This window comes from Symphodus melops (assembly GCF_947650265.1).
Source record: "Symphodus melops genome assembly, chromosome: 4".
NCBI lineage: Eukaryota > Metazoa > Chordata > Actinopteri > Labriformes > Labridae > Symphodus > Symphodus melops.
In genome coordinates, this window is record NC_136694.1 from 21,145,817 (window position 1) to 21,169,738 (window position 23,922).

The 23,922-nt window shown below is 38.3% G+C and overlaps 3 protein-coding genes across 5 annotated transcripts; 1 reads left to right on the forward strand and 2 right to left on the reverse strand.

Moving 5' to 3' along the window:
* Positions 1-1,467: 1,467 nt before the first annotated feature.
* Positions 1,468-9,659, reverse strand: prxl2b (peroxiredoxin like 2B). The gene is made up of 7 exons (XM_079342142.1): positions 9,424-9,659; positions 8,811-9,015; positions 8,059-8,110; positions 7,688-7,751; positions 7,482-7,557; positions 5,923-6,041; positions 1,468-2,761 (listed from the first exon to the last, which is right to left on the reverse strand). The coding sequence occupies exons 1-7, from the start codon at positions 9,484-9,486 to the stop codon at positions 2,735-2,737; spliced, it is 606 nt and encodes a 201-aa protein (XP_079198268.1). The 5' UTR covers positions 9,487-9,659; the 3' UTR covers positions 1,468-2,734.
* Positions 9,660-11,057: 1,398 nt separating this feature from the next.
* Positions 11,058-20,971, forward strand: slc45a1 (solute carrier family 45 member 1). Of its 3 annotated transcripts, none has more exons than XM_079342113.1 (10): positions 11,059-11,601; positions 12,174-12,617; positions 12,712-12,804; positions 13,554-13,778; positions 13,863-14,749; positions 14,843-14,996; positions 15,107-15,283; positions 15,425-15,630; positions 17,605-17,830; positions 19,051-20,971. In XM_079342113.1, the coding sequence occupies exons 2-10, from the start codon at positions 12,194-12,196 to the stop codon at positions 19,077-19,079; spliced, it is 2,421 nt and encodes an 806-aa protein (XP_079198239.1). In that variant the 5' UTR covers positions 11,059-11,601; positions 12,174-12,193; the 3' UTR covers positions 19,080-20,971. The 3 variants fall into 3 exon arrangements, with proteins under 3 accessions (XP_079198238.1, XP_079198239.1, XP_079198240.1); XM_079342114.1 differs by having other exon boundaries at positions 17,605-17,727; XM_079342112.1 differs by having other exon boundaries at positions 11,058-11,601; positions 17,605-20,971.
* On the reverse strand, positions 20,314-22,966 carry LOC306822877 (uncharacterized protein). Its single transcript, XM_079342144.1, has 5 exons — positions 22,755-22,966; positions 22,051-22,158; positions 21,538-21,601; positions 21,314-21,390; positions 20,314-21,203 (listed from the first exon to the last, which is right to left on the reverse strand). Exons 1-5 carry the CDS (start codon positions 22,803-22,805, stop codon positions 21,132-21,134), a joined length of 372 nt encoding a protein of 123 aa, XP_079198270.1. The 5' UTR covers positions 22,806-22,966; the 3' UTR covers positions 20,314-21,131.
* Positions 22,967-23,922: the final 956 nt, after the last annotated feature.

Genomic DNA, 23,922 nt, shown 5'->3' on the forward strand with positions numbered 1-23,922 from the left:
ATGACAGGAGAATGGAAGCAGAGGGGATGCAGGTAGCAGCATCAGAAAGCTTTCATTTAGAAGGATAAAAACAGCCTGTTTGGTGGCTTGTCATTGATCAAATTCAGGATTCTTTGGTAACCTGAAGACAACTTTTGGGCTCTTCGACAGAAGCCGCTGAATTGAATGTATATATTGAAGCTCTCCTTCTGTCTCTCAGTCTTCACATATTTACTGTTGCTCTTAGCACTGTTTTTCTAAGAATGTAAATGTTGATAATGTGCTCATATGTTAAAGCTAAGGGTTTGACATTTTTGGAAATATGCTAATTCGCTTTCTGGCAGAGTTGGACGAGACAAGTAATACAAGTATCATGTCTGTTGAATATAAACTAAACCAAACAGGTGGTCACAGTTTAGCATTACGTTTGTAAAAGTTAGCTCTGTCCAACAAAAACTGCCCCCCTCAGACTAACACTTTTTGATCATCTCCATTTATTTTGTGGTTTCAAAGGGCAGTACACCAAAATGCCTCTGTAACAGCCAATTAGAGCGGCAAAATTAGCAATGCAGGAATAAGCGGATATGCTATAGCTTGTTTCAACATCCACTCCCGGGAGTTTGTAGTTATATTAATCATTCATTATTTGTAAAGCACCAATTCATATTAAAGGGATACTTCACCCATTTACATGACGCTGTGTATCATTAGAAACATGGTAGTAGTGTTGAAAGGTCGTGAGTCCAAACCTCATTTTGCCCTGAGACGAGAAAAATGTGTTTTTCTTTGCTTGAAAGTTTTCTTCATGTGATGCAACATGACACTTTTTGCATCACATGAAGAAAACTTTCAAGCAAAGAAAAACACATTTTTCTCGTCTCAGGGCAAAATGAGGTTTGGACTCACGACCTTTCAACACTACTACCATGTTTCTAATGATACACAGCGTCATGTAAATGGGTGAAGTACCCCTTTAAGTGTTACCTCGAGATGATTTACATAAAAGCATATGGGATAATATATAATACAATCACATTTCACTACGTCACCTTGGCTTAAAGCCTCCTTTAATGGATTAAACAGTTGTGATTAATCAGGTCAGGCAGATCTAACCAGCTTCACAGTTTTGCTGATCCTCTGCAATAACAAGTAATACATAATTTTCACAGAAAAAAAAAACCTTTTGGATTTCGTTTGGAAAGATCTTGGCTAGGCTAACTTTCCTGTTTTAAGTCTTTGTGCGAAGCTAATTTAAGCCAACTGTTTTCAAGCTGTGTGTTTATCAGACACATGATGGTTAAAACAGTCCTTTCATTGTATTCTTCCCAGAAAAGAGAAAAAGTGTATCTCTTGAAATGTCAAAGCTTTTCATTTTTAACAAGAAGGCACATGCATCATTTCAGGTTCAAAGAGAGGCTGGAGAAGGAATCATAAGCTACAGTGCAAAGAAAAGGCTGCTGAGTGAAGGGCAGCAGCTGAGGCTCAGACTATTGTTTATTTTTTCCGTTTTTATTCGAAGTTTAAATATATAGTGGAAACTGTTAGCTGAGCAAAAATGGGAAGGTTATACATTAGAAAGTTTTATTGTAGATACTAGATGTCCTATACTGCAGTATTTACATATAAATAGTCATGATCATGTATTAAATGAGAGCTTATATTTCTTGCCTTAGTTCTAGCTCCACATTGGCTTAAGTTGTGTGGTTTAGAAATTCAGAAGCCAAGAACAAATACATTTTTGTACAATGTAAACATGTTTGTGTATACCCATCAGAGGATTTTATTTATCTACATGAGTATTTAAAACATTATATTGTTGCTTTGCAAGAATACATATGTTAAAGATGTATTATGAATGTTCCTGCTGCTATGTCATTATGTAGATTGCCATTAAAGTGACTGTCTCTACAGGTATCATCTCAAGGCTCTCCTTTAAATGAACTTGTGTGTATTATGTGTGGATTAAAACATGTGACAGTGTTGTGCATTGTCTTCTTTGCATAGACCAAAAGATACAAGAGGATAAGAATGTCTCTATATATTTATAAGTGACCTCTTCACATTTAGTTCAGAAAAAAATATATTCAACAATTAGTGCATGTGTGGGGCAGAACTACAACAGCGTCATCATGACTCTTCTTTATATAAACTGATTTGGCCCCACTTATAATTTCTATTTTGGTTTGGTACAACTTGTATGTTTTAATCTGAAATTCACAGATCCCACAGTATAAGTCCTTCTGATTTCGGTGATCCTCTTCCTTTCCTCTGGTGCCTATACAATCCATCCAGCACTTCAATGACAAAACGTTCTCCTTTGACAGAGCCATAAGAGAGGTATATGGAGTGTAGTTTATGAAAAGTGTTGCACAAATCTGAGGGCAGTTTGTGTTAAAGTGTTTAGTATGACCTTACATATATCATATTCCTCTGTTTGCTTTGAACTGCTCACTGATTTTAATTAATAACATTTCACACATACAAATAATTCATTTATAGAGGGATGTAAAAGATGCAAATAGATAAAAACAATATCATTGTTGTGATCATAATGCAAGTTTAAAATGTATGTTAATGAAAAAAGGTACATCTTGGAGTGTCACTGTCACTTTCACATTACAATATATATTAATAAAATATTAAAACGTCAAAAAAGGATTTCAAGCAATTAGGAATTTTGGCAGACAATCACGTTCACCAAGTTCACTTCGTTTCCAAGTCAGCCCGCAACCATGTCTGATAGGCAGCTCCATCATCATCGAGTACAAACGTCATCATTGCACTGCAGGAAAAAGTACAATTGTTAAACATCAGTAATGCCAAAATAATGATTTTTTTTTAAGATGCATGTGGATGACTGACAGTCAAAATGGATCCAATACAAACAGCGTCTGTCAGGAAAGATAGCAGTTTTGATTATTGATCAAGCCGTCTACCCAGCTACATGAAGCACATTTCCCTGCTCTGTACGCTGTAAATCCAACTAATCTCTCAAGAATCCATTTGGACGTAACAGAGCTACTAATCCTTAACGTGAATGTCACCAGAACAGCTGAGTGTAATTTAAATTGTTGAGTAAGTTAACTTTCCAGAGGGGATAATCTCTTCTCTTGAAATTATTCAAAAGCCACAAAACAGAAATATTTAAAACCATCAAAACTCTAAAAGATTGTTTAAAAAAATAAAAATAAAAATAAATAAATACATCTGCCATGGGTAGACACGAGTACTGACATACGATAACCGTTTCCATCTGCTGTACTTTGTCCTGTTGATTTAAAGGCTGCTGAGTGATGGAGAACTATGCTTGCAGAAGAGGGTGTTACAAGATCATATTAGAGCTGAATATTTAATTAATAAAAATGTATTTCAATGCAAACATGGAAAGTTTACAAATTATCCCTGCACTCAAGTTCACTTCATTTGTCTGTCTATTCATCATTATAGTCAACACTTTCAGCTGATAACATGTCTACAATCGGGCACTTTAATAAATGTATCATTGATTGCACAGCTCTGAACGGCTCCCTGTATCAACACCACTCATTTACAACCGCCATCATATTTTCATACACATGTTAATCATTCAGTTTGACATGACTGACAAAATGTTGTATTTAATTTTCACATTTTAGACGAGCAGTAATGTTAAGTTAAATGCTGGATGTCTATATTTCTTCTTATCTTTTATATTTTTAATGCTTAAATACTTTGTATTTAATACTATCTATCCATCCATCCATCCATCTATCGTTACAGCATTGTTAAAATGGAATTGTGGAACGTATTAGACTCGTTCTAGTGATTTCTTGGTACCTAACGTCCCATGAATTCTTTCAGATCTTATAAAGACTGCTTTTTTCATTCAATACTCCTGACTCCTGGAATGTGATCCAACAAATGTTAAGAATTAAGACTCTGTCCTCATGTGCCACAGTAATTGACCATTGTGCATCAATTTAAAACTGTTTCTAGCTGTGCTGCAGGCGGTTTTCTGGTTTTGTAACTGTTTTCTTTTTAGCTGATTTTCCCTGTATTTCTTTTTCTGCAATCAAGTCTTGTGTTGTTGTTCTTCATTATATATTTTCTTTCTTTTCAACTTATTTTATTTATGTCCCTGCTTTTATGCTGTGAGCTCGATGTCACTGTTAATAATCAAGGAAACCTTAGTGTCTTTGGAGGTAAAATAAAGGTTTTTAATTTAAATGGAATTCATCAGGTGAAAATGTTTGCCAATATATAATGGGTCCAGAATGAGTACATGATGACCACGTATGTTTATGGAGCCTCAGAAACAGACTGAAGAAACACATGTTCTTCAGGGGAAACTTGTTTGAAAGATTTTGAAACGTATAACACCATCTCAGAGCGGTTGGACGAAGAGGACATTGTATAGTTAAGTACATTAGCTTGACCTGACTCGTAGCCTCAAGCCTGTCTCCACATTAATATGTGCGATCAACATGGCAGACAGCTTGTGACTTGTAAACGTTTTGTGTCACATTTTGAGAAACAAGTTCCACTCTGTTCTTTGGTTGCAGCTCTCTTGATTTTCACACAGTTCATTGGGAAGCCTGCTGTAAGATGCAATAACTCTGGCATGGTCTGTTTTGTTGGATGTAAGCAACAAAGCTGCAGGGCAAACGTTGAAACATTGAAGACCATGTGCTGGATATAACAGACATGCTTGAAAGTCCTGATGATCACAGGATAAAACCAAAGACTGTAAATCTTTAAAACATAAAACGTATTGCTAGTCTGGGTTAAAGATATCATGGCAATGATCCGTGAGGAATTGGTCTATGAACATGATTTTTGGTAAAGAACGGGAATCACATTTTAACAACAATGTGTCTCAATCCATCTACTCAAGGTTTTGAAACTATGTTTATGCTGTGTCATTACAATGCTCCTCATGCAGAGTTCTGTCAATGTTTGGAGACCCTCTGGGCTCTACACTCGTCTTTTTGCATTTGTTTGGTGTTCACAATTTTGTTGAAATACAAACTTGTTCTTTGAGGAGAAAAAAAACTTTTTTTGACTGAGGTATAAAGTTCTGCCTATTACACCAAAGGAACAAAACAATAAATCATAACTTTAACCTCATGAAAAAGACTCCAAAGTCACTTAATGTGAACATCAAAATCTTTCCTTTATGAAAACTAAATGAATCATTTATTCTAATTTAACTGATATTTACTTGAGTTTCTTGAAGCTAAATTGATTTTTTTTTTCTTTTGAGAGAGGAAGACAAACTCATTTCACACATTTTTGGTAAAGGTTCCCAAAATGTTCCCAGGTGACAACAAAAGGATGTCAAACTTTATACAAATAGTCGTAAATCACAAATTTCAAATTTGCCTCAGGGGAATTACAGGGTATTTGTTGAGTACTGTCTCTCCAACCTTCTCTGTTTGTGTTTGCTGAGCATTTTTAAACACAATTATTTACAGACTGAGATCACTGCTCAGGTAAAACGTATTTTGGGGGCTATGACACAGACACTAACAGACCCTGAAGATGGAGTAATAAGTGTGAAATTGCCTTTGAAGGGGCTGTGTGTGTGTGTGTGTGTGTGTGTGTGTTGCTACGGACATAAATCAGAGTCTACTGGAAAAACATCAGCCCAGTGTGTTAGTTTAGCCAGTGATACCTTTTCCATCTATTTGATTCAACACTGTACATCGTTCAGTGACAGGGTACCTGTGTCTTTTGTCTGATTTGATCTTTGTTTTTGTTTGCTGTGGAATGGTTTACCTGCTGTAAACCAGTTTGAACTGAGTCAGGCCCGTTTAAGTGTAACTTTTGTAATGTTTCTTTTAATATTTTCCTGTATAATAAATAACATAAAAGAGTTAAATGGAAGACAGGAAAAAAGAAAAAAGTGTATGGAAAAGAGAAGGTAAATATGTAGGGACTTCTGTCGTCTCTGAGGGGACTTACCACTGGCCTTTGTCCTTCTTTTACTTTAGCTGAGATACCCAACACTTTGGCAATATCCTCCAGTGGTACGTAGTCTCCTGGTGAATCCTGGACAAAGTGTAGCAGGACCTTTTCTCCACCTTTAAAGAGAAGAATCTTTGAGTGATAAACTTGCCAAATTTATCTATTTCAGTTGAATATTTATTTTAAGTGTTATTTGGTTAAAAATCCTCATCAAAACGTGTTTCGTTGAAAAATCCTTGACAAAGATGTAGAGATACAAAATGCACAATTACAGCGATGAAATCAAACCAAACAAAACAATACTCAGATACAACCCTCGCACACTGAGGTGAAATGAGTTCAGATAATTGATTTTGACTGGTAACTTTTTAACTGATTCCCCTAAGAGAAACATTTTTCTTAAGAGCAAAAACAGATTTCCTAGATCAGGGTGGACACACAGGACTTAAAGCAGTAGGCAGTTAGTGGAGCAACTTTGGAAGCGCCCAGCGGACCGTTTTAGTATAAATTTTATGTAAGATGAATATAAGGGATTTATAAATAGACAGCATCAAGTGTTTATCATGCCTTACTATTTTTAATTTCATTTACATATACAAATGTGGCTTTTACAAGTCTATGGTGCATTGTTGTCATGCCAATGTTATTACTAGGGTGGTTCATTTGATTTCCTTTATTTAAGTTCAAGTGAGCCTTAAAAAACACACAAAAAAACCCCAAAATTATAGAAGTAAAAATGTGAAGGGCAAAGAATGAGAATAAAGGATTAATTTAAAGATTTTTAGAATTACACATTTTTCCTTTTTATTCCTAGGGTTTCTACAAAAACATTGTTTATAATGATTTTAAAAGAATCTTGAGTTACAGCCATGCTACTCTAGGCAAATAAACTAAAAACAGCTTATAAAACATATTAATTACTTTTTTTCCCCTTTTCATTATTCATTCATTTTTGTTGTTGTTAATCCTTTTACACATTTGAAATAATCAAAAAAAATTCAACTATTAATCAGCTTAAAACTCCTGCTTAAATATTCTGTTAAAGTTCACCTATTACCGACCCTCTGGGTTTAGGTAATAAGTAGTAATGGTACACCAGCCAACTTTGTTATAAAGCACAAAAAAATGAGTGATATTAGGATCTCTTATCAATGTTGAAGTTGTTGCCTCGCTTGCAAAGGATAGCAGATGGTCTATGGAAAGCTCTCTCTCCTAAAAATGTTGATTTGAGTTTTTAGTTCTGTCATTTTGAGTGTTGACTTTCTGCATATTCATTTCCAGGAAGTCATTTTTTTTTAGAAAAGAAGAAAATGAGTAACAGGAGTCAGAAACACTACACTATCACTGTGAACTTCAAGCTTCACGTCAGTGATATAACAGTGCCCTCTAGAGGGCAAACTGCAATCTTCACATTAGTTCAATTTAAATTATTACACAAACTTCTCATCAACGCCGTTGCAAGGTCATGAACATGTTAGACACCTCCTAGTGTATACATATTTTGAACTATTGTTCTTTTCATTCACTACTGTACTTCTATTGTATGGTGACTTTACCTTTAGCTACAATGAGCATGCCTCCACTCTGGAGCAGATCTCCTGAGAAGTTTCCCTGGATACCAGCAGCTTTAGCCTGCAAATAGTAAAGGAAACATGAAGTAAGACTTCAGAATGTCACTGTGAATTTCAGCAACTCTACCCCTGCTCTTTATGACTTATCGACACGTTTAATAAAGCAAAATCAAAATCCTGCAGTTATCTACCTTTGCAGCTGTTTCTCGCACCCTCTTCCCCATAGCAGCAGGAACCACACTAATGGCTGTGTACCTGGATTTGAAAGACACACATATAAAACATATAAGGTATTTTGGTTGTCTTGATTTATTGAAGATGTCCAGTTTAGTGTTGTAAAATACATAAAAGTTGCACTTAACCCTGAGAAAAGGAAAAACTGGAACAAATGAATGCCTGACTCACTTGCTTTAAAATTAATGAAATGAAAACAATTCACCTATTAACAAATGGCAGATATTGCTCTAATTCGTTAAGGATTAAGTTGCTTGACAAATAAATATATCAACTTCTCTTCATTTCAAAAGCAAAAAAGTCATTTGCTGGGATTTACTGTGCTCACCTTTTAAAGCCCAAATCCTTGTAGGTTTTCTTTTGTTCGTCAACATAAATGGCTAGAAAAAGGAAAGGACAATGCCAGTGAGGATTTCAGTAAGCATGTCGGATTCATTCAAACCCAATCATTCTGTAGTACACTTTAACTTGTGGAAGGATGACAAAGAAGATTGTTCAAGGTCACTATGGAGGGTTGTGACATCAGAGATAATACTTTTGAGAAAACAATCTGTCATTTTAGGTTTATTTCAAATGCAACAGAAATGTATAAACTTCTATCCAAAGTTTACAAAGAAAGAACAACAAGGGTTTCTGATGTTATTACTCCAAGAGCTGGCTTATATGACAAGAAGACATCCTTCGAACCGAACTGTCAAAATCTATTTTAATGGATTAGTTTGTTTCTTTGTTTTCTGGGACACACTTCATTAAACACATCACACTTTGGGAAACGCTGGTGTGCTTTTTAAGGTCATATTCTGTGATAAAGAAAAAAAGAAAAAAACTGCAAATATTCCACAATTAAGGACTATAAAGAAAGAAAAATGACCAATTAAGACTGTAGAGTAACAATAGGTGTTGTTTATCCGATTAAAGACTTTTGCAAATAAGCCATCTGAACTTTTCTTCATTTAGGCTATTTGGTTCATTATCGTTAAAGCAGTGCATATTGTTGAGTCCTGAGAAGGCCTATTATGTCAGTGAACTGAAATAAAGGAAAAGACCAACAATTGCATTAGATGAGTGAGAACAGCTTACATCCTTTGAAAAGCCCTCCTTCTTTGAATTCCTTCAACCCAAAGTCTTCTGGTCCAACACCTACCAGGGCTACACCACTGGTTCTCAACTCCGGCTCCAGCTTGCTGATCTCTGATGCAGTCCACCGACACACCTGACAGCCAAACCTGCGCAGGAAGAACAAGACCACCGTCTGGTCCTGCCACAGAGACTGCAGCTCCACATTCTTAAAAGGAAAAACTCACCATGAGACCATAATACAGGTAACAAACAGGTAACATATGGGACATGCTTGTAGGTAGACTTGTTCCAAATTTAAACGTTATCTGTGATCACAAAACTATTGCTATTATGACTTCGCCTACATTCCCATGTATTCCCTTCAGATCGTCCCTGGAGACTTAATTCAACAGCAATTACATCACGGCTGTGATGTAATTACGGGTTAAATACAATATTTAGTCCGCAGCAGGGAACACACAACTCTTAGGGGGATATATGGCAACCTCTCAGCAGGTTGTAGTATCAGACAGCTTAAAAAACAACCCGAATTCCTAACCTAACCCTAACCCTAACCCTACTACAGAAATGGAAACGCTTAAACATTTTTTTCCAGATGTATTTCTTTGATTACCTCTCCAGTTTCACCACTCTTCAACAAGTTCTTTCCAATTTGGGCGAGGTCGACGTTTGCCATTTTCAGCTACGGAGATACACTGACTGTCCACTGCCAAGAAAGTAATTTCAGAAATTCAATGTTAACTCATATAGTCCTATAGAAATATGTTTGAGTAACGCCCGCACAAACAAACTGTTGCAAAACAAGTATATCCTGATACGCCCACAGCAACGCTGGCGGTGTGCAATAAATGTTAGTGCAATGACCCAATCACAGCGCAGATAGTTTGAACGGAGGCGGGGCTTTGTTATATACGGGCTTCTTCTAGCACGTGCGCCTCACCTATGGACTGTAGTAAATTACCTCACTGAAACAATGAACCAAATGTGCTTAGTTTTTTCTTCAGTATTCATTTGAGTTTTGTTTTCTCAACTTACTGTATACTGCACCTGAATAATGTCCTCCCTGGTTAACTCAGGACTGAAGATTAGGAAATAGTAAGTTTTGATAAAACTTTTTAATTGCACAAGAGTTACATAAGGTGTGTAACAATAGGGTTCAAAGGTAATACGATTTTTTATAACCATGCTTCTGTTTGCTTTCATTGGTCGCTTTGATTTTCTTCTCATAGGCCATGCTGTTCGTCCAATCTGTCTGTTTTCTGAACCCCTGGAAAACCCTCCTTATCCTGTTTGGCAGCCAGTGGCAGAACTTTATCCAACATTGTACTTCAGTAAAAATAGTAATAATAATAATCCACCTTATTTTTTTTAGAGTTTTCAAAACAGGGTTAGCGCTTTACAAATGAAAATAAAATATAAGAAGAAATAAAAGAGAAATGTAGACCATGATTATTGCAATTGTCCTGCAGTTTAGAATCAGCACATTTGAATTTATCCATCATGTAGGATCACTAATATAGCCTAATAGGCCTATATGGTGACTGCCTTGAGTGCATTTTATGAAATTGATATAATTATGTTGCAGAAACACAAAAACTGTGGTTTAATTGAAAATGAAAACATTACACCAGTGCTTGAGAAGTTGTTTTGATCCGATCATGTGGTAAAGAGTAGACCACTTGTATTCAAAATCTTATTAGAATACAATGATATGATGAATCTATTATTTGCAGTTACCTTTAAAAAAAATAGCTTTTCTACTGTGATCAATTTATCTGTTATACACTTTCTTATAAGCCTATAATTGCATACCAGACCTCTACTTAAACATTGTATCAAATATATAAACATGTTCACTTGGTGGAACTGAGCCATCCTTAATGGTTTAAAATGTTCCTACTGTGACAAGTCAAAAATTCTGCGATAAAAAAAAGGTCTACTGACCCTCAGTCCATACTGTGCTGACTTAGACTGCTTCTAAACCGTGTGCTCACCTGTTCTCATTTTCACTGGTTGAGTTAAGGATCTCAACGGATATGGCATAAAAACAAAAAACAACAACAACAAAAACACATCACCAACACCTTTTAATGCCGTTTAACACAAAAACTCATAGGTCTACTAAAAAAGTCTACATTTTTCATAGATTCATCCATATATTTATTTTAAAGATGAATTTAATGCTGATTTACAGTCTACAGTGGCATTATTGAAATGTCTTTCTTACATGATAGGTTTTTTATTTTATTAATCCTACTTGTCGTCTTGACATTTTCCGTGGTTAAAGCTAAACATTATCTATACAGTTTGTAATGATCAACTTAGTTAAGGAACTAAAAAGGGTGATTGAAAGAGTAACCTGCACAACCTGTTTATGTAGCCTACCGTTTTAAACAGTAATAGTCGGTTTACACACCATTGGCTGACTATTGTCCTCTGACTGCATCTCTGACCTCAAGAATACCGTTTTTATATTGGATGCATTAGAGAGGAGGGTGTACAGTGTGTGTAGGTAGACCTATAGGCAACAGTCCGCGGTGCTGATGTTGCAGGGTGGGGCGTGACGTCACGGGAGAGACCGAGAGGAAGAGGCGAAGGGGGGCAGGAGAAGAGGGGGAATGAGAAGGGACGGAGGAGAGAGCGGGGGGATGACGGCAGAAAAGGAAAAACTAAACAACAATCATGACTCCAGTAATACATTCACCGTTTATATTTATACAAATGAATAATAACGCTCGGTGTGTTTACCGTCACAGTTTGCCGCAATAAATGACGAGCATCAGCGATAAAGGTAAATATCATCTTTCACGTTTCAGTTTGCACGCCTTAAATCGATTGTGTGGTCTTCACTGTGAAAATCAGAATATATATCACAGGAAAATATCGCAAATAGGCGTGATATATCGAGTAGGCTTTTTAAAAAGTAATCGATCGTCTGCGTGGCTATAAAGGAGCTATTTCGGTCAAATATTACGTCTAAATGTAAACGACATTGATACATTATCCTTGTCAATATCGAAAGCCATCATCACCACCTCCTGAGGCCCCATTGTGTCCGATTTGAGCATCCTCCATAAAAAATTAAAATGGAAACAGCCTTCATGAGAGCGATGCCGCATCCTACACTGCTGTAGTCAACCACGCCGAGCACATGGGCTTTGCGCACAACACTAACATGCGCATTGGATGCAGTGCGTCGTGCCCATCACCGCTGATCACTGCAGTGTCCTCTTAGTAACACAACGTAACCATTAAGTTACTCACATGACTAGCATGCTTTATTGAGATGATAAAAATACCAAATATATGAAAAACTTAACCAAGAGCAGGTTTAAGCATATTTCACCATTTCTTTTTCTGCAGTGTAAGCTGGCTTGAGAGAGATGTCATCTCCTGGTATGGGCACCCCCAGTGACCCCCTTCTCTACAGTTCAGGGGAGGGGTCATCATCTACATCTCATGAAAGATCCTGGAGGAACTCACTACCCAAAACTGCTAGCTTTCCAACATCCAGTATTCGGCACCTCAGTCACCGAGCCAACAACTTTCAGAGACAGCCAAAGCGTCAGAGGCAAATAAGACCTTCACCTCCTCCTCCACCAAATACACCCTGTCCCCTGGACCAGCTGGACCTCAGTGAGCTTCCCCCAAGACGCACCTTTGGAGAGTTGCTCACCAATGGCAGCATACTGTTTGGTATTGAGTTTAGCTATGCCATGGAGACGGCTTATGTTACCCCAGTGCTCCTACAGATGGGCTTGCCTGATCAGTTCTACAGCTTGGTGTGGTTTATAAGTCCTATACTGGGTAAGTGAATCGTATGGTAAGATTTGAGTAGCAATGTTATGTAAAGGTGTATCTTCATTGAGTAATAATGTTGACTCTTGTCTTTGGCTTTCAGGATTCCTCGTTCAGCCTCTCATTGGAGCATGGAGTGATACTTGTACATCCCGGTTTGGGCGACGGAGACCTTTTATTTTAGCCTTGGCTATAGGTAAGAAATGGATGCCATCCATTTTTACTTCATTACTTGGTGTAACTACGCATCTACCTGCCACTGTCAGAGACAACTTATGCAACAATGATATTGCTTTTATACTACAGATCTACACTCCTCATAATAGTAAACTCTTACAAGCAACAAAGATCATTATTATTTTTTAATAAATCGTTCATTTTGATTTTCCAACGCAAATTTCCTAACTTGACTTGTATTGACTGAAACATCAGCTGTTGATAAATATCGTGCCATCAATTTATAATGTGGCATGCACCAATGTCAGAAGCTGTTGTTAACTGTGGTGCCACTTCAATACTGACTAATTAGCATAACTACCGATTCAAGAAGAGGTTTTTCTTTGGTAAGAAGTCACCTGATAAACAAACTGATGCGTTTGTCCAAGACAGGAGAAAATGTCTGCAGAAGTCTTTACACTGTCTCTGGGAAAGATAATCAACATGCATGTTTGTGAGATGTGTGACCTTTCAAGAGGAGGGACTTAAAAAAAATCAAATACATTCAATCAAAAAGCTCATTTAAAAGTAGACAAAAACTCCAAAGAGGTCATGAAAAAACATTGTATTGGAATCTCCATTAGGCTAAATTGTTATCATAATCACACATGTATCGACCCTGCTTTTAACAATCTGTTCATCTCTTGTCCGCACTTGTGATTTTTGTGGAGGTGCTTTTTGTTTACCTTCTTTACTAACATTAGACAATTCTGCTGCTTTTCTCTGAAGGCGCTTTAGTTGGTCTTACCTTGGTGCTGAATGGACGAGACATTGGAGTTGTGATGGCTGACACAGCATCAAATCACAGATGGGGAATTTTTCTGACAATTTGTGGTGTGGTACTGATGGACTTCAGCGCTGATTCAGCTGACAATCCAAGCCATGCCTACATGATGGATGTGTGCTGCCCAGAAGATCAAGATAGGGGGCTGAACATACATGCGCTATTGGCAGGTAAGAAAACAAGTGCAGATCTGATATAAAGCTTTATGACAGTTTAACTCATTCAGCAAGGCCATTTTGTTTGTTTCACTGCAGGATTGGGAGGTGGATTTGGCTATATTGTTGGGGGCATCAACTGGGACCAGACAAAATTCGGCCAGTCAGTCGGAGGCCAACTGCGGGTCATATTTATGTTCACGAGTATTACTTTGGTATTTGCCACAGTCATGACACTGTTCAGTATCCCTGAAAGGCCCCTACCAATAAGCCACCCAAACAAGAACTCCAACAAAACTCATCTAAAAAGCCCCAACCTCCCTCTTCCTCCATCTCCTCCTATTCCTCCAGGTTTTGGACTAGATGATGACGATGAGGAAGGTCTTTACAACTATGATTTGTCAATGTCCTGTAACATGGACCCCATGGCCCATTCTTGCAGTGCCAGTGCACGCCTTTGTGCTGGTCTCACAAGCCCAATATCGCCCCTGAGCCCCCTCACTCCAAAATATGGCAGCTTCATAAGCAGGGACAGCTCGATCAATGGCATCAATGAGTTTGCCTCATCACTAGGAACCTCCTATATCGACAGTGTTCTCATAAACTGCTACACGGGGCCACAAACACCACAGGGCCTAGCCCCCAACTCCACTACTGTCCCAATGCCTCCAGGTGATTCCCCTCCTCCCCACGAGTCTACACAGGGGTCAGGAAGTAATTCAGCAGGACAGAGACTGGCCGATGGGGTGTCTCATCAAGCAGGGGAAGCTCAAGATCCAGAAGAGCTACAGCCTGAGGGAGAAACACAATCCAGTGGAGCATCTCAGGTCACAGCTGGAGTTCAATCCTTTTCAGGGTCACATCGTCGCTCATCTTCTGGTATCCTAAAGCGACCCCAGAGCCTTGCACTGAGAGAGGATTCCATGGAAAGTCAGCTTGTTGCCTCTGAGGATGGACAAAGAAGAACCGTGACCTTCAGCCAGCAGGTTGGACCCTTTTTCAGGAAACTTTAAAATTTGATTACCAGTATCAAACACAGCATGTTTGAACACAATGTCTTTTTTTCCCCTCTAATGAAGGTTGCAAACATTCTGCTGAATGGGGTGCGATATGAGAGTGATCTGAGTGAGAGTGTGGAGACAGGAGAATGCCAAATGTCATTAAAGCTTCTGTGTATAGCCATCTACAGGATGCCGCCCTCTCTGCGGAGTTTATGCACAAATCACTTTTTGGGTGAGAATTATCCGTATGTGCATTTGGTAGGCAATAAAAACCTTGCAACACCTTTAAAACAGTATTATAATGTATTTGATAGTAATTCATGTGATTAAATTTCTTCATAGGCTGGCTGTCCTTTGAAGGAATGCTGCTCTTCTACACTGACTTCATGGGGGAAGTTGTGTTTAAAGGAGACCCCAAGGCACCCCATGACTCTGAGGCTTATGAACGCTACAATGCTGGTGTTAGCATGGGCTGCTGGGGAATGTGCATCTATGCATTTAGTGCTGCTTTCTACTCAGGTAAGCAAATCATAATCACAATGCATTTCAACATTTTCTGGCCAGACAGGAGGAATTTTACAAAGAATTTGCCTTCTGAATTTTGGAAAGTTTCTCATCTTTTTCCTTTTTTTCTCTTGGGGTTTCCTCCTCTTCCTCCAGCCATATTGGAGAAACTTGAGGAGCGTTTCTCTCTTCGCACACTGTATTTTTTTGCCTATCTGGCATTTGGTTTGGGGACAGGCCTAACAACACTATCCACCAACCTCTATGTGGTACTTTCTCTGTGTGTCACCTACGGGGTGCTCTTCTCCTCTCTATGCACGCTGCCTTACTCTCTGCTGTGTGAATACTACCAGAGCCCTCAGGTGAGTACCTAAATATGTACTGTATATATTTATTTGCTGTCCTATTTTTTTCCTAAATTATATTTTCCCAGGAATAGCCCAAATTAATAGAGAAACAATTTGGGAAACATGCTTTTTTTCTTAAAAGTTTGATTGAGGATTGATCCCAACTCCAACATCTGCACACTAAATGTAAAACCCTGGCCAACAGCTGGTTAGCTTTGCAAAGAGACTGGAACAGGTTAACATAATCCACATCACCACCTCTAAATCCCACTAATTAGCAAGTTATCTGAAGTGTATTTATAGCGTACAGAAAACGAAATATAAATACTTTGTGACAAAGGGCTTATGTGCCAAACTATTTTATGAGATTTAGAAGAATATAAAAGTTTGTTGTTTTTCTGTTTGTTTGACCTTCAACAAAAAAAGAAAAAAACATTATACCGTGTTTGAATGCAGGTATCTGAGTTTGAAGAGTTTTTGGTAAATTAGACAGATGTCTCTGCAGCTAAAAACAATCACCAGAATAGTTTAAATATGAAGCAAATTGGGAAGATCTATTTTCCAAAAATGTTGCAGTATACTTCAATCCAATCCAATCCACTTTATTTGTATAGCACATTTAAACAACAAAAATGTCTCCAAAGTACAATTAAACAAAAATTTCCGTATAACAATAAGAAATAAATAATCACAAATTTGCTGTCCTATTTTTACTTTAACGCACAATAGTCATTTGTGGTGCCCAGACATAGACTGTACTTAAGGAGCGTGTCGTCAGTGATTGGTTTGTAAACTACTACTACTTTGAGATATCTGCTTACTGACACCTGGACACCAGGAAATATACCCATAGCTTAAATTTAGTAGTCGACAGGTTTGAGTGATTGCATTCTGTCACTCATGGGTAGCACGGCCCTAAAGCAAACCCTGCCTTATAATTATCTTTACTCTACCACGATAATCACACTGCATTACCATGATTTCAACAGCAGCCTATTTCCTTTGACACCATCCTCAGTTAGGGCAAGCTCACATTTTGTTATAATCTCAAACTGCTGTGAGGTCATCATCTGAGAAGTAGGAACAGTGATAATCCAGCAGGGAAACTGGCCATATTAGCAAAATGACTATACTGTTAAAGTCATTGTGGTTAGGTAGTGTTAACAGACTACAATAAGATCGGTATAAATTCCTAGCTAAAAAAACACTAACACACTGAAAGTACTTTAAAGCTAACAAAATTAAGCTAAGAAGTGATTACATGCTAACATTAGATATTGCCTTTAAGCATAATCAAATTTGTAGTTTTACCTTAAAATATGGCCAGATTTTGCTCTAGATTCTTGGTATTATTGCGTGAAAATTAGCTCTGAGATGTTAATTCCTGGTTAACATTAAAATACAAATGTTCAAATTGACTTCTCAGCTAACATAATATAAGCTACAAAGTTGTTGAATGCTAATGTTAGCAGTTGTCTAATAGCTGCTCACCGGCACGCTGTCAAATGTGTTGGTTTAACTTACAAATTGGTCAGATTACCCACTGGATTTTCACTGTTCATTGTCTTTAAGTCGTGTATTAGTCAAGGAGATGCTTATGAACATTAATGACTCTCTGTTTCTACATTTTTAAGACTCACAAACTGGAACACAGCAGTATAAAGTTATCACAGAGTCTGAGTTTTGCACCCCAAATATACCTCCAAAGAAAATTGCTGCCATGGGAAATGAAGATAACTTGAAACTTGCTATTGAGTGCATAAAGTGATTATAAAGATGTGCACTGAGGCAATAAATCAGCCGAGAAATTTGTGCACTGAATTATTTTTGCAACCACAGTTCCATCTCCATTAAAAAGATGCAGGTTTAAGACATTTTGTATTGTCCTCATTTTAAACCAAGAGGCTCCATTCACTTCATAATTTCTGTAAGGTGTATATATTTTCATACAATGAACAAATAACTGATTCATCTGATTATTTTTCTCAGTTTTGTGGCTCATCAGAGGAGGGGACCAGACGAGGGATGGGGGTGGACATCTCTCTGCTTAGCTGCCAGTACTTCCTGGCTCAGATCCTGGTCTCTGTGGCGATGGGACCTCTGACCTCACTGGTGGGTGGGGCCCAAGGAGTGATGTACTTTTCAAGCCTGATGTCATTCGTTGGCTGCGTGTACTCCTCTCTCTGCGTGGTGTACCAACTGCCCCCCCCTGAGGGTGAGCACCCCGAAAGCGAGACCCAGCCACTATTAGTGAACACTTAGAGTAGCCTATGAACTTAGTTAAGCTCCCGTACACATACTACAGCAAACACGCTATCACGCTGTTACTTAGTGTCTGAGTGTGTTGACCTTTAAAACATACAGGACAAATACACTGTACAGCACAATTACATATATTGTGTTACACTTTTCCTCACTTTTTTTCCTCAGAGCAAGACAGACAGACAGACAGACATTGGCCACCAATCAAATCAAACGTGTATACATGATCAGTGTGTTCATAGTGTGTGTGTGTGTGTGTGTGTGTGTGTGTGTGTGTGTGCGCGCGCGCGTGCCCATGCATTTTTCCTTTGCGAACGTGTGTGAAGGTTTGAATGAACTGGCTGTGACAAATGGAATTGTGTGTGTGATACTCTGTCTGACCTATTTGAGTATAGGTACACCTCAGCCATTCTTATGTCCAATCCTGTGCTTCTTCTCTTGCTTGTTGATGTCTAGTTTAGAAATGTTGATCTATATGTGCAGGCTAACCACAGCTTTCCCTCTCTTTTTCTTCCTTTTGTCAGTTGCCTAACGTCTGCATGAGCTGCAATGTAATCGCCCCAAAAGCCTTGTGTTTCTATTTTGTTTTGGTCTTATGGCCAAGGGAATGTCTACCTGCCTGTTTCTCTGAGTTAGCACCGTAGCATCACACCTTAGGTGGGATTTTTCTGACTAGATGAATGTGCTACCACTGACCTCACACACTTATTCACTCCATTCATTCAAGAGCTCTTCTGACATAATTTAACAGACCTACTTCCTATTCCTATGAAGCAGAACAAAGTGTAATCACAGTTACAATCTTGAAGGGCTGAATTATGTTCAAATGTTTTAAGCGTATAGAATACACACTCTTCAGACAGTCCCTTAATTATAAGACTGTCTTACTATTCCCGTTTATCTCAGTTTGGTGCTTGGGGGAATCTTAAGTTTCTAGTAAGGGAAAATTGCAAACTAAGCAAGTCATTAGCATAGATCTATTTCTACCATACACATGCTTGAACACACCATACACACCAACACTGGTTAACTAAAGGAAAAAAACCAACAACAGACAATTATACTGGCCACTAATTGCGTCTGGTCCCTCATTAAGCCTCGGACAGCTGTGAGCTGTCATCCTACTCCTGGCCATGCGATTGTAATAATGACAGTGATTCTTGTCATTATCAGGAAGAGGAGAAGTTGAAACTGGGGTGTGAATCAGCATTCAGTCGGAAACCGAACAAAACAGAAGAACAGGAAACAGGGAGAAGACTCATGTGAACTGTGGGTAACCCTGGGGGTGAACAACACTGACAGAAAAGACTGGGGGTTCATACTGTAGAGCCAGCAGAGCAGCAAGTGCTGATTTTGATCTTTAGGGCGCATGCTTGAAAAAGTAGGCTTTGCCTCCACCATGCTCTCAGCCCCATCGAGTCAATATAGTGATGACCTTACATTTGTTAGCCAAGTTGCTCACAGGGCATTACAATTTGATTAATTTTCCATCCTGAAGAAGCCATTTTCATCAAAAGACCAGTACATGTGATTTATGTTTTAAATCTGTTGTGTCATGGCAAACAGCATACTTTATCTGTTTGGCTTCATTACATGCCAACAGCCTGACTTCAGGGCCTGAACATAAGGTTCATTTCAGTACATATTGCGTGACGGTTTCATTGACTAGCCAACAAAGTGAATATCAAACATTTCAGAGGCATGTTTAATTGCTGCCTCAGCAGAATGTCAATAATCACATACTGTTAAAGCCTCCTGAACTGACTGGAGCATGCCATGCTTTATGTTTCTAAGGAAACAGGTACTGTATGGATCTTGCTTTTGCAGCTTGCTTCAGATAAAATGGATTGGTTTGTGTTGTTACCACCTATTGCTCAATTCCAGTAGTGTAACTGTATAAGCTACTTTTATTCAGGGTTCCGTTCAAACTAAAATGATCATTTTGCCATTTTGGTCTCCTGTGTCAATCATTCCTTTTTTTTTTTTTTTTTAAGGAAATGCTTTGGGGCATTTTTGCCAGCTGAAGAGAGAAAATGTTGTGAGGAGAGAGCAGGGATGGTATGCAGCTAAGATCTGAGGACGGATTTGAACCCACAGCTGTTGCCATGAGAACTAGGGTCTCTGTGCATGGCATGCGCAGCGTGACCACAATGCTACCAATGCCTCCTCTTTATGTTCATAAAAATTTAAGCCTTCTCTAGTTGCCGCTCAAATTGAGCTAAAGACAATATTCAACTCACCACAGGAGGGCGCTAGAGACAAGAGTTAGCATCTATTGATTCATTGCACTTTTCCATTACTAAGTGAATAAGATCATTGCTTTCTGCATCTTAGCTAGCCATTTTCCATGTCAAGAAAAATGGGGTCAACTGACATCTGCTCATTAAAACATGGTTTTAGAAGAGAGTAATGATATGATACACAAAGAAGATAAACTTAAGTAAAAAGACAATTTATTTTTTTTAGTCAGAATATACAAAGCAGTGTCTGAAGTAACCGAATGTCATTCTGTTTCTGAAAAAGGCAGTCTTGGACACAAAACTGGGCTACCCAGCCATAACATGAAACTCATTGAAAACATAAGAAAAACGTATAAATGGTACAAACTTGCGTGGAATGCATACAGAACATATGACCAAAGCTTTAAGATTTAAGAGGGGTTAATTAACATGGCAAAATATAGCTTCCATTCAACAAAATCAACTGATCTTGTCATGGAGGCTCAAGACAGCCCCTTTATTCATTTGCACCATCTGTTATGTTAACAGGGCAGGCAAGCCAAGGATTAAGTAGCAGCTTAACACAAATAATTTTTGCCCGAACTTATAATGCTAGCAACTGTCCATTAGCCCCTGCTTAAAACTTATCTTTGGTCCTTAAGTGAATCTGAGAGGTCAACATGAGCCTTGAAAGGAGTGAGCAGCTGCCTGTATGAATGAATCATCTGGTCAGCACCGAAAATAGAGATTGTGCTTCGAACATACTGATATAAAACCTCAAAAACTGAAAATCAAACTGATCTTATGATGTGGCCCTCTTGTACAAATAAAAAAAGCTCATTTTAACGACCAATAAATAACATTTCATAAAAAAATGATGCAGGCCACTCCGTTTCAGGACTCCAGTGCAATGTGATAACATAGGAGCAAACAAAAACAAAGATTTTCTCAAAAGGTACAGAAAGCACAAGCTCTATAACAAGATGTTGACCAGGCTGGTTGGACAGTGCTGCAAACAGGTAGCAAGGCAGACACTTAAGCTTCCACCTCTGCCTCTTTTGAATCTCCATTTTTCTCTGTCTTCTGCTTTTTTGTTTCAACTTTTTCCTAATAAAAAAAAAATATTTTAAGGGTTAGCTCATATGAAATTTCAAACGGGTCAACACATTTAAAAACAGTTTATAATGGTTGTGCATCTTGTCCTGCTGGCAACTTACATCCTCCTCTTCAGCTGCACGCTTCACGGGCTGTGCGTCAGTCTCCTCAGCAGGGGGCGCCTCCTCCTCTGCATTCTCTGCAAGAACAGTTAATCACTTCAGATGAAACCCTTTCATTTTGATGTAAATAGGACAAGATAGGTAGTATTTTAAATTCAGGGTCACACATGAAATACCATCAGTTGCACAGAGAATTCTATCAATACTGCTATATTTGTACATACCATCTCCATTCTTGTGTTTCTCTTCTCCGTTTTTCTCTACTTTGTCACTGTGATCAGCACCGTTCTGATTAAAGAGAGGGAAATGTTAGTCTAATAACACACTGTATTCAGCAAATGTTATTTTTAATTTAAAAAAAAAAAGTAGTTTTAGGTTATGAACAATGTTACAAAGAACTTAGATTAAAAAAAAACTAAAACAAAAACGAAATCCCAAGCATATTTGACAATCCTCCCACAGTCGTGCATGTTTAGACTCCTCTGGGGATAACAGAAAAAAAGGCATGTGAGTGAAGCTACCACTATTCCCAAGACGATTAGCTACCAGGCTAGACAACAGAACGAATGGAGACGTCCTCAGACTTGCTCACTAACATCTGTGCCATTTCACAACCCAAACAAAGCGCTGTGTGGGGAGCAGCTGAACAGAAGAGGGGGAGGCGGGCGCAGCGACACCTGCATGATGAGGGCTGCTAAGACAAAAGGCCATGAGACTGGTCCTCGTCTGAAACTCACTGTGCCATTGGCAGGTGCGTCCCCGTTGTCGGTCTTCTTCTCCTCCTCCTCCTCCGTCTTCTTCTTCTTCTCCTCCTCCACTTCTACTTCTTTCTTCTCTTTCAGCTCCTACAAAATAAAAGCACGACTGAGTCAAATCAGCGAACAGTTTATTCTGAAGTGGTGCACGTTCCTGGTCTAATTTTAATTGAAAGAAAAATCTCACATAGCTTTTATGAAGTCACATCAAAGGTAGTCGATGTAAATAACTCATTGAAAGCAACATTAAATGTTTTTTTCCCCTTTTTGTACCAAAAAGTGAATGTAACGTAAATGCTGCTGTGGATTCCCGCCCACCAGCTGTATCGCTTTGTCTGCTCTACAAGACTTTTTTTCCCCCATACTTTTGTCAAATCACCTCACATTTGTTTGGGTTTCCAGACTATATATTAAGATTATGACTCTGGAAATGAAATAATTAGTTACGTATGTGGTGTATGGTTGTCGAAAAAAGTGATATTTAAAGAAATTGTAAATGCATTTCCCATTTATCTCAACTCATATTTCAACTAGGATGAAGTATCGTTATCGCTAAGCTTGACATTAAAACTTACGGTTAAGCTAACTCAATCAATGGACACGAATAACTTTAAAAAAAGAAAGGTAGTTTCCTAAATCTTTTCAGTCGAGAGATTAACGGAAGACAAAAATTCAATGAAACCCACCTTGGCTGTAACCTCTGCAGTTGCGGTCTTTTCAACAGCGGTGTCGGCCATGGTTTATTTTGGTGAGTTAAAGTAGAAATGATATTCCCTTTCAGAAAAATATTCTATTTCTTGGCTCTTTGCCTTCGTGTGGATAGTCCAAAGAGACGCTGAAAGAGAAATGATGTCCACTCTTCTCCGCTTTTCTCTCGAGCTCGGTGAAACTCTACTCTCGTTGGATACAGCGGATCAAAGCCACACCGGATTGGACCATGTCGATCACCGGGGGTTTTCATTGGAGGAATATCCTGTCAATTCTCACTAGACGTCCCGCCTATTTCCAACTTCTCTTTGATTGGTCGATTTTTTTTAAAGCGCTGTAGACACCACAGTTCTCCGGAGTGATGGAGGTGTCAAATTACATGCAAAAAAAATGACGATGTGAAAACCATGCAGCCACTCCTCCTTTCTATATTTAACACTTGTAACGAAATGGGTTCCTGCTTTAGTCTAAGACTTCAGACACCACATAAAAGGAGGCATTAACAGCACTATTTGGATATTATACACACAGGTCTATGCATTCAATTAAACGGTTTTGAACAAACCTATATTTGAACACAGAAAAGCATTGACATTTGTGTTACTGATTTAGGCCTATATTATATGTTTTAACGAATATGAAGTTATATATTCATTGGTGAACAATCAGTGGGAAGAAAAGCATTCTTCATATTTGATCTTTATACCGCAGAAACTAAGCAATCAATGTGTTGCTTTGAGATTTATGAGTCTATGAAAGTAATGGGGTGTAGTGTGTACAGTACTATGTGTAATCATGTACAGCATTCAATTACAGCTGTTGTTAAAGGTTAAACAGATTTTTAATTTCCTGAGAAATACAGTTTCCTTGGTGGATCAAAAGCTGGATTGAGATCCTGTTTAAATTGCACTGCATAAAAGTAGGCTTGCTATAAAAACTAATGCATGCAACAGCAATACATTCAAAATTTGTCTAGTGGTATTTGCCAGATTTCGCCACCTCAACAGCAGTAAGCAGTAAAGTCCAAGTGTAAATGTGAAACGGTTTAAATGTCATATGCCTCCAAAAGGGCCCCCTCTTCCTGTCATTTGGTCTTGTTAAAAGAGGGTTGAGTGATATGCCAAACTAACTTTTATAATAGCGTTT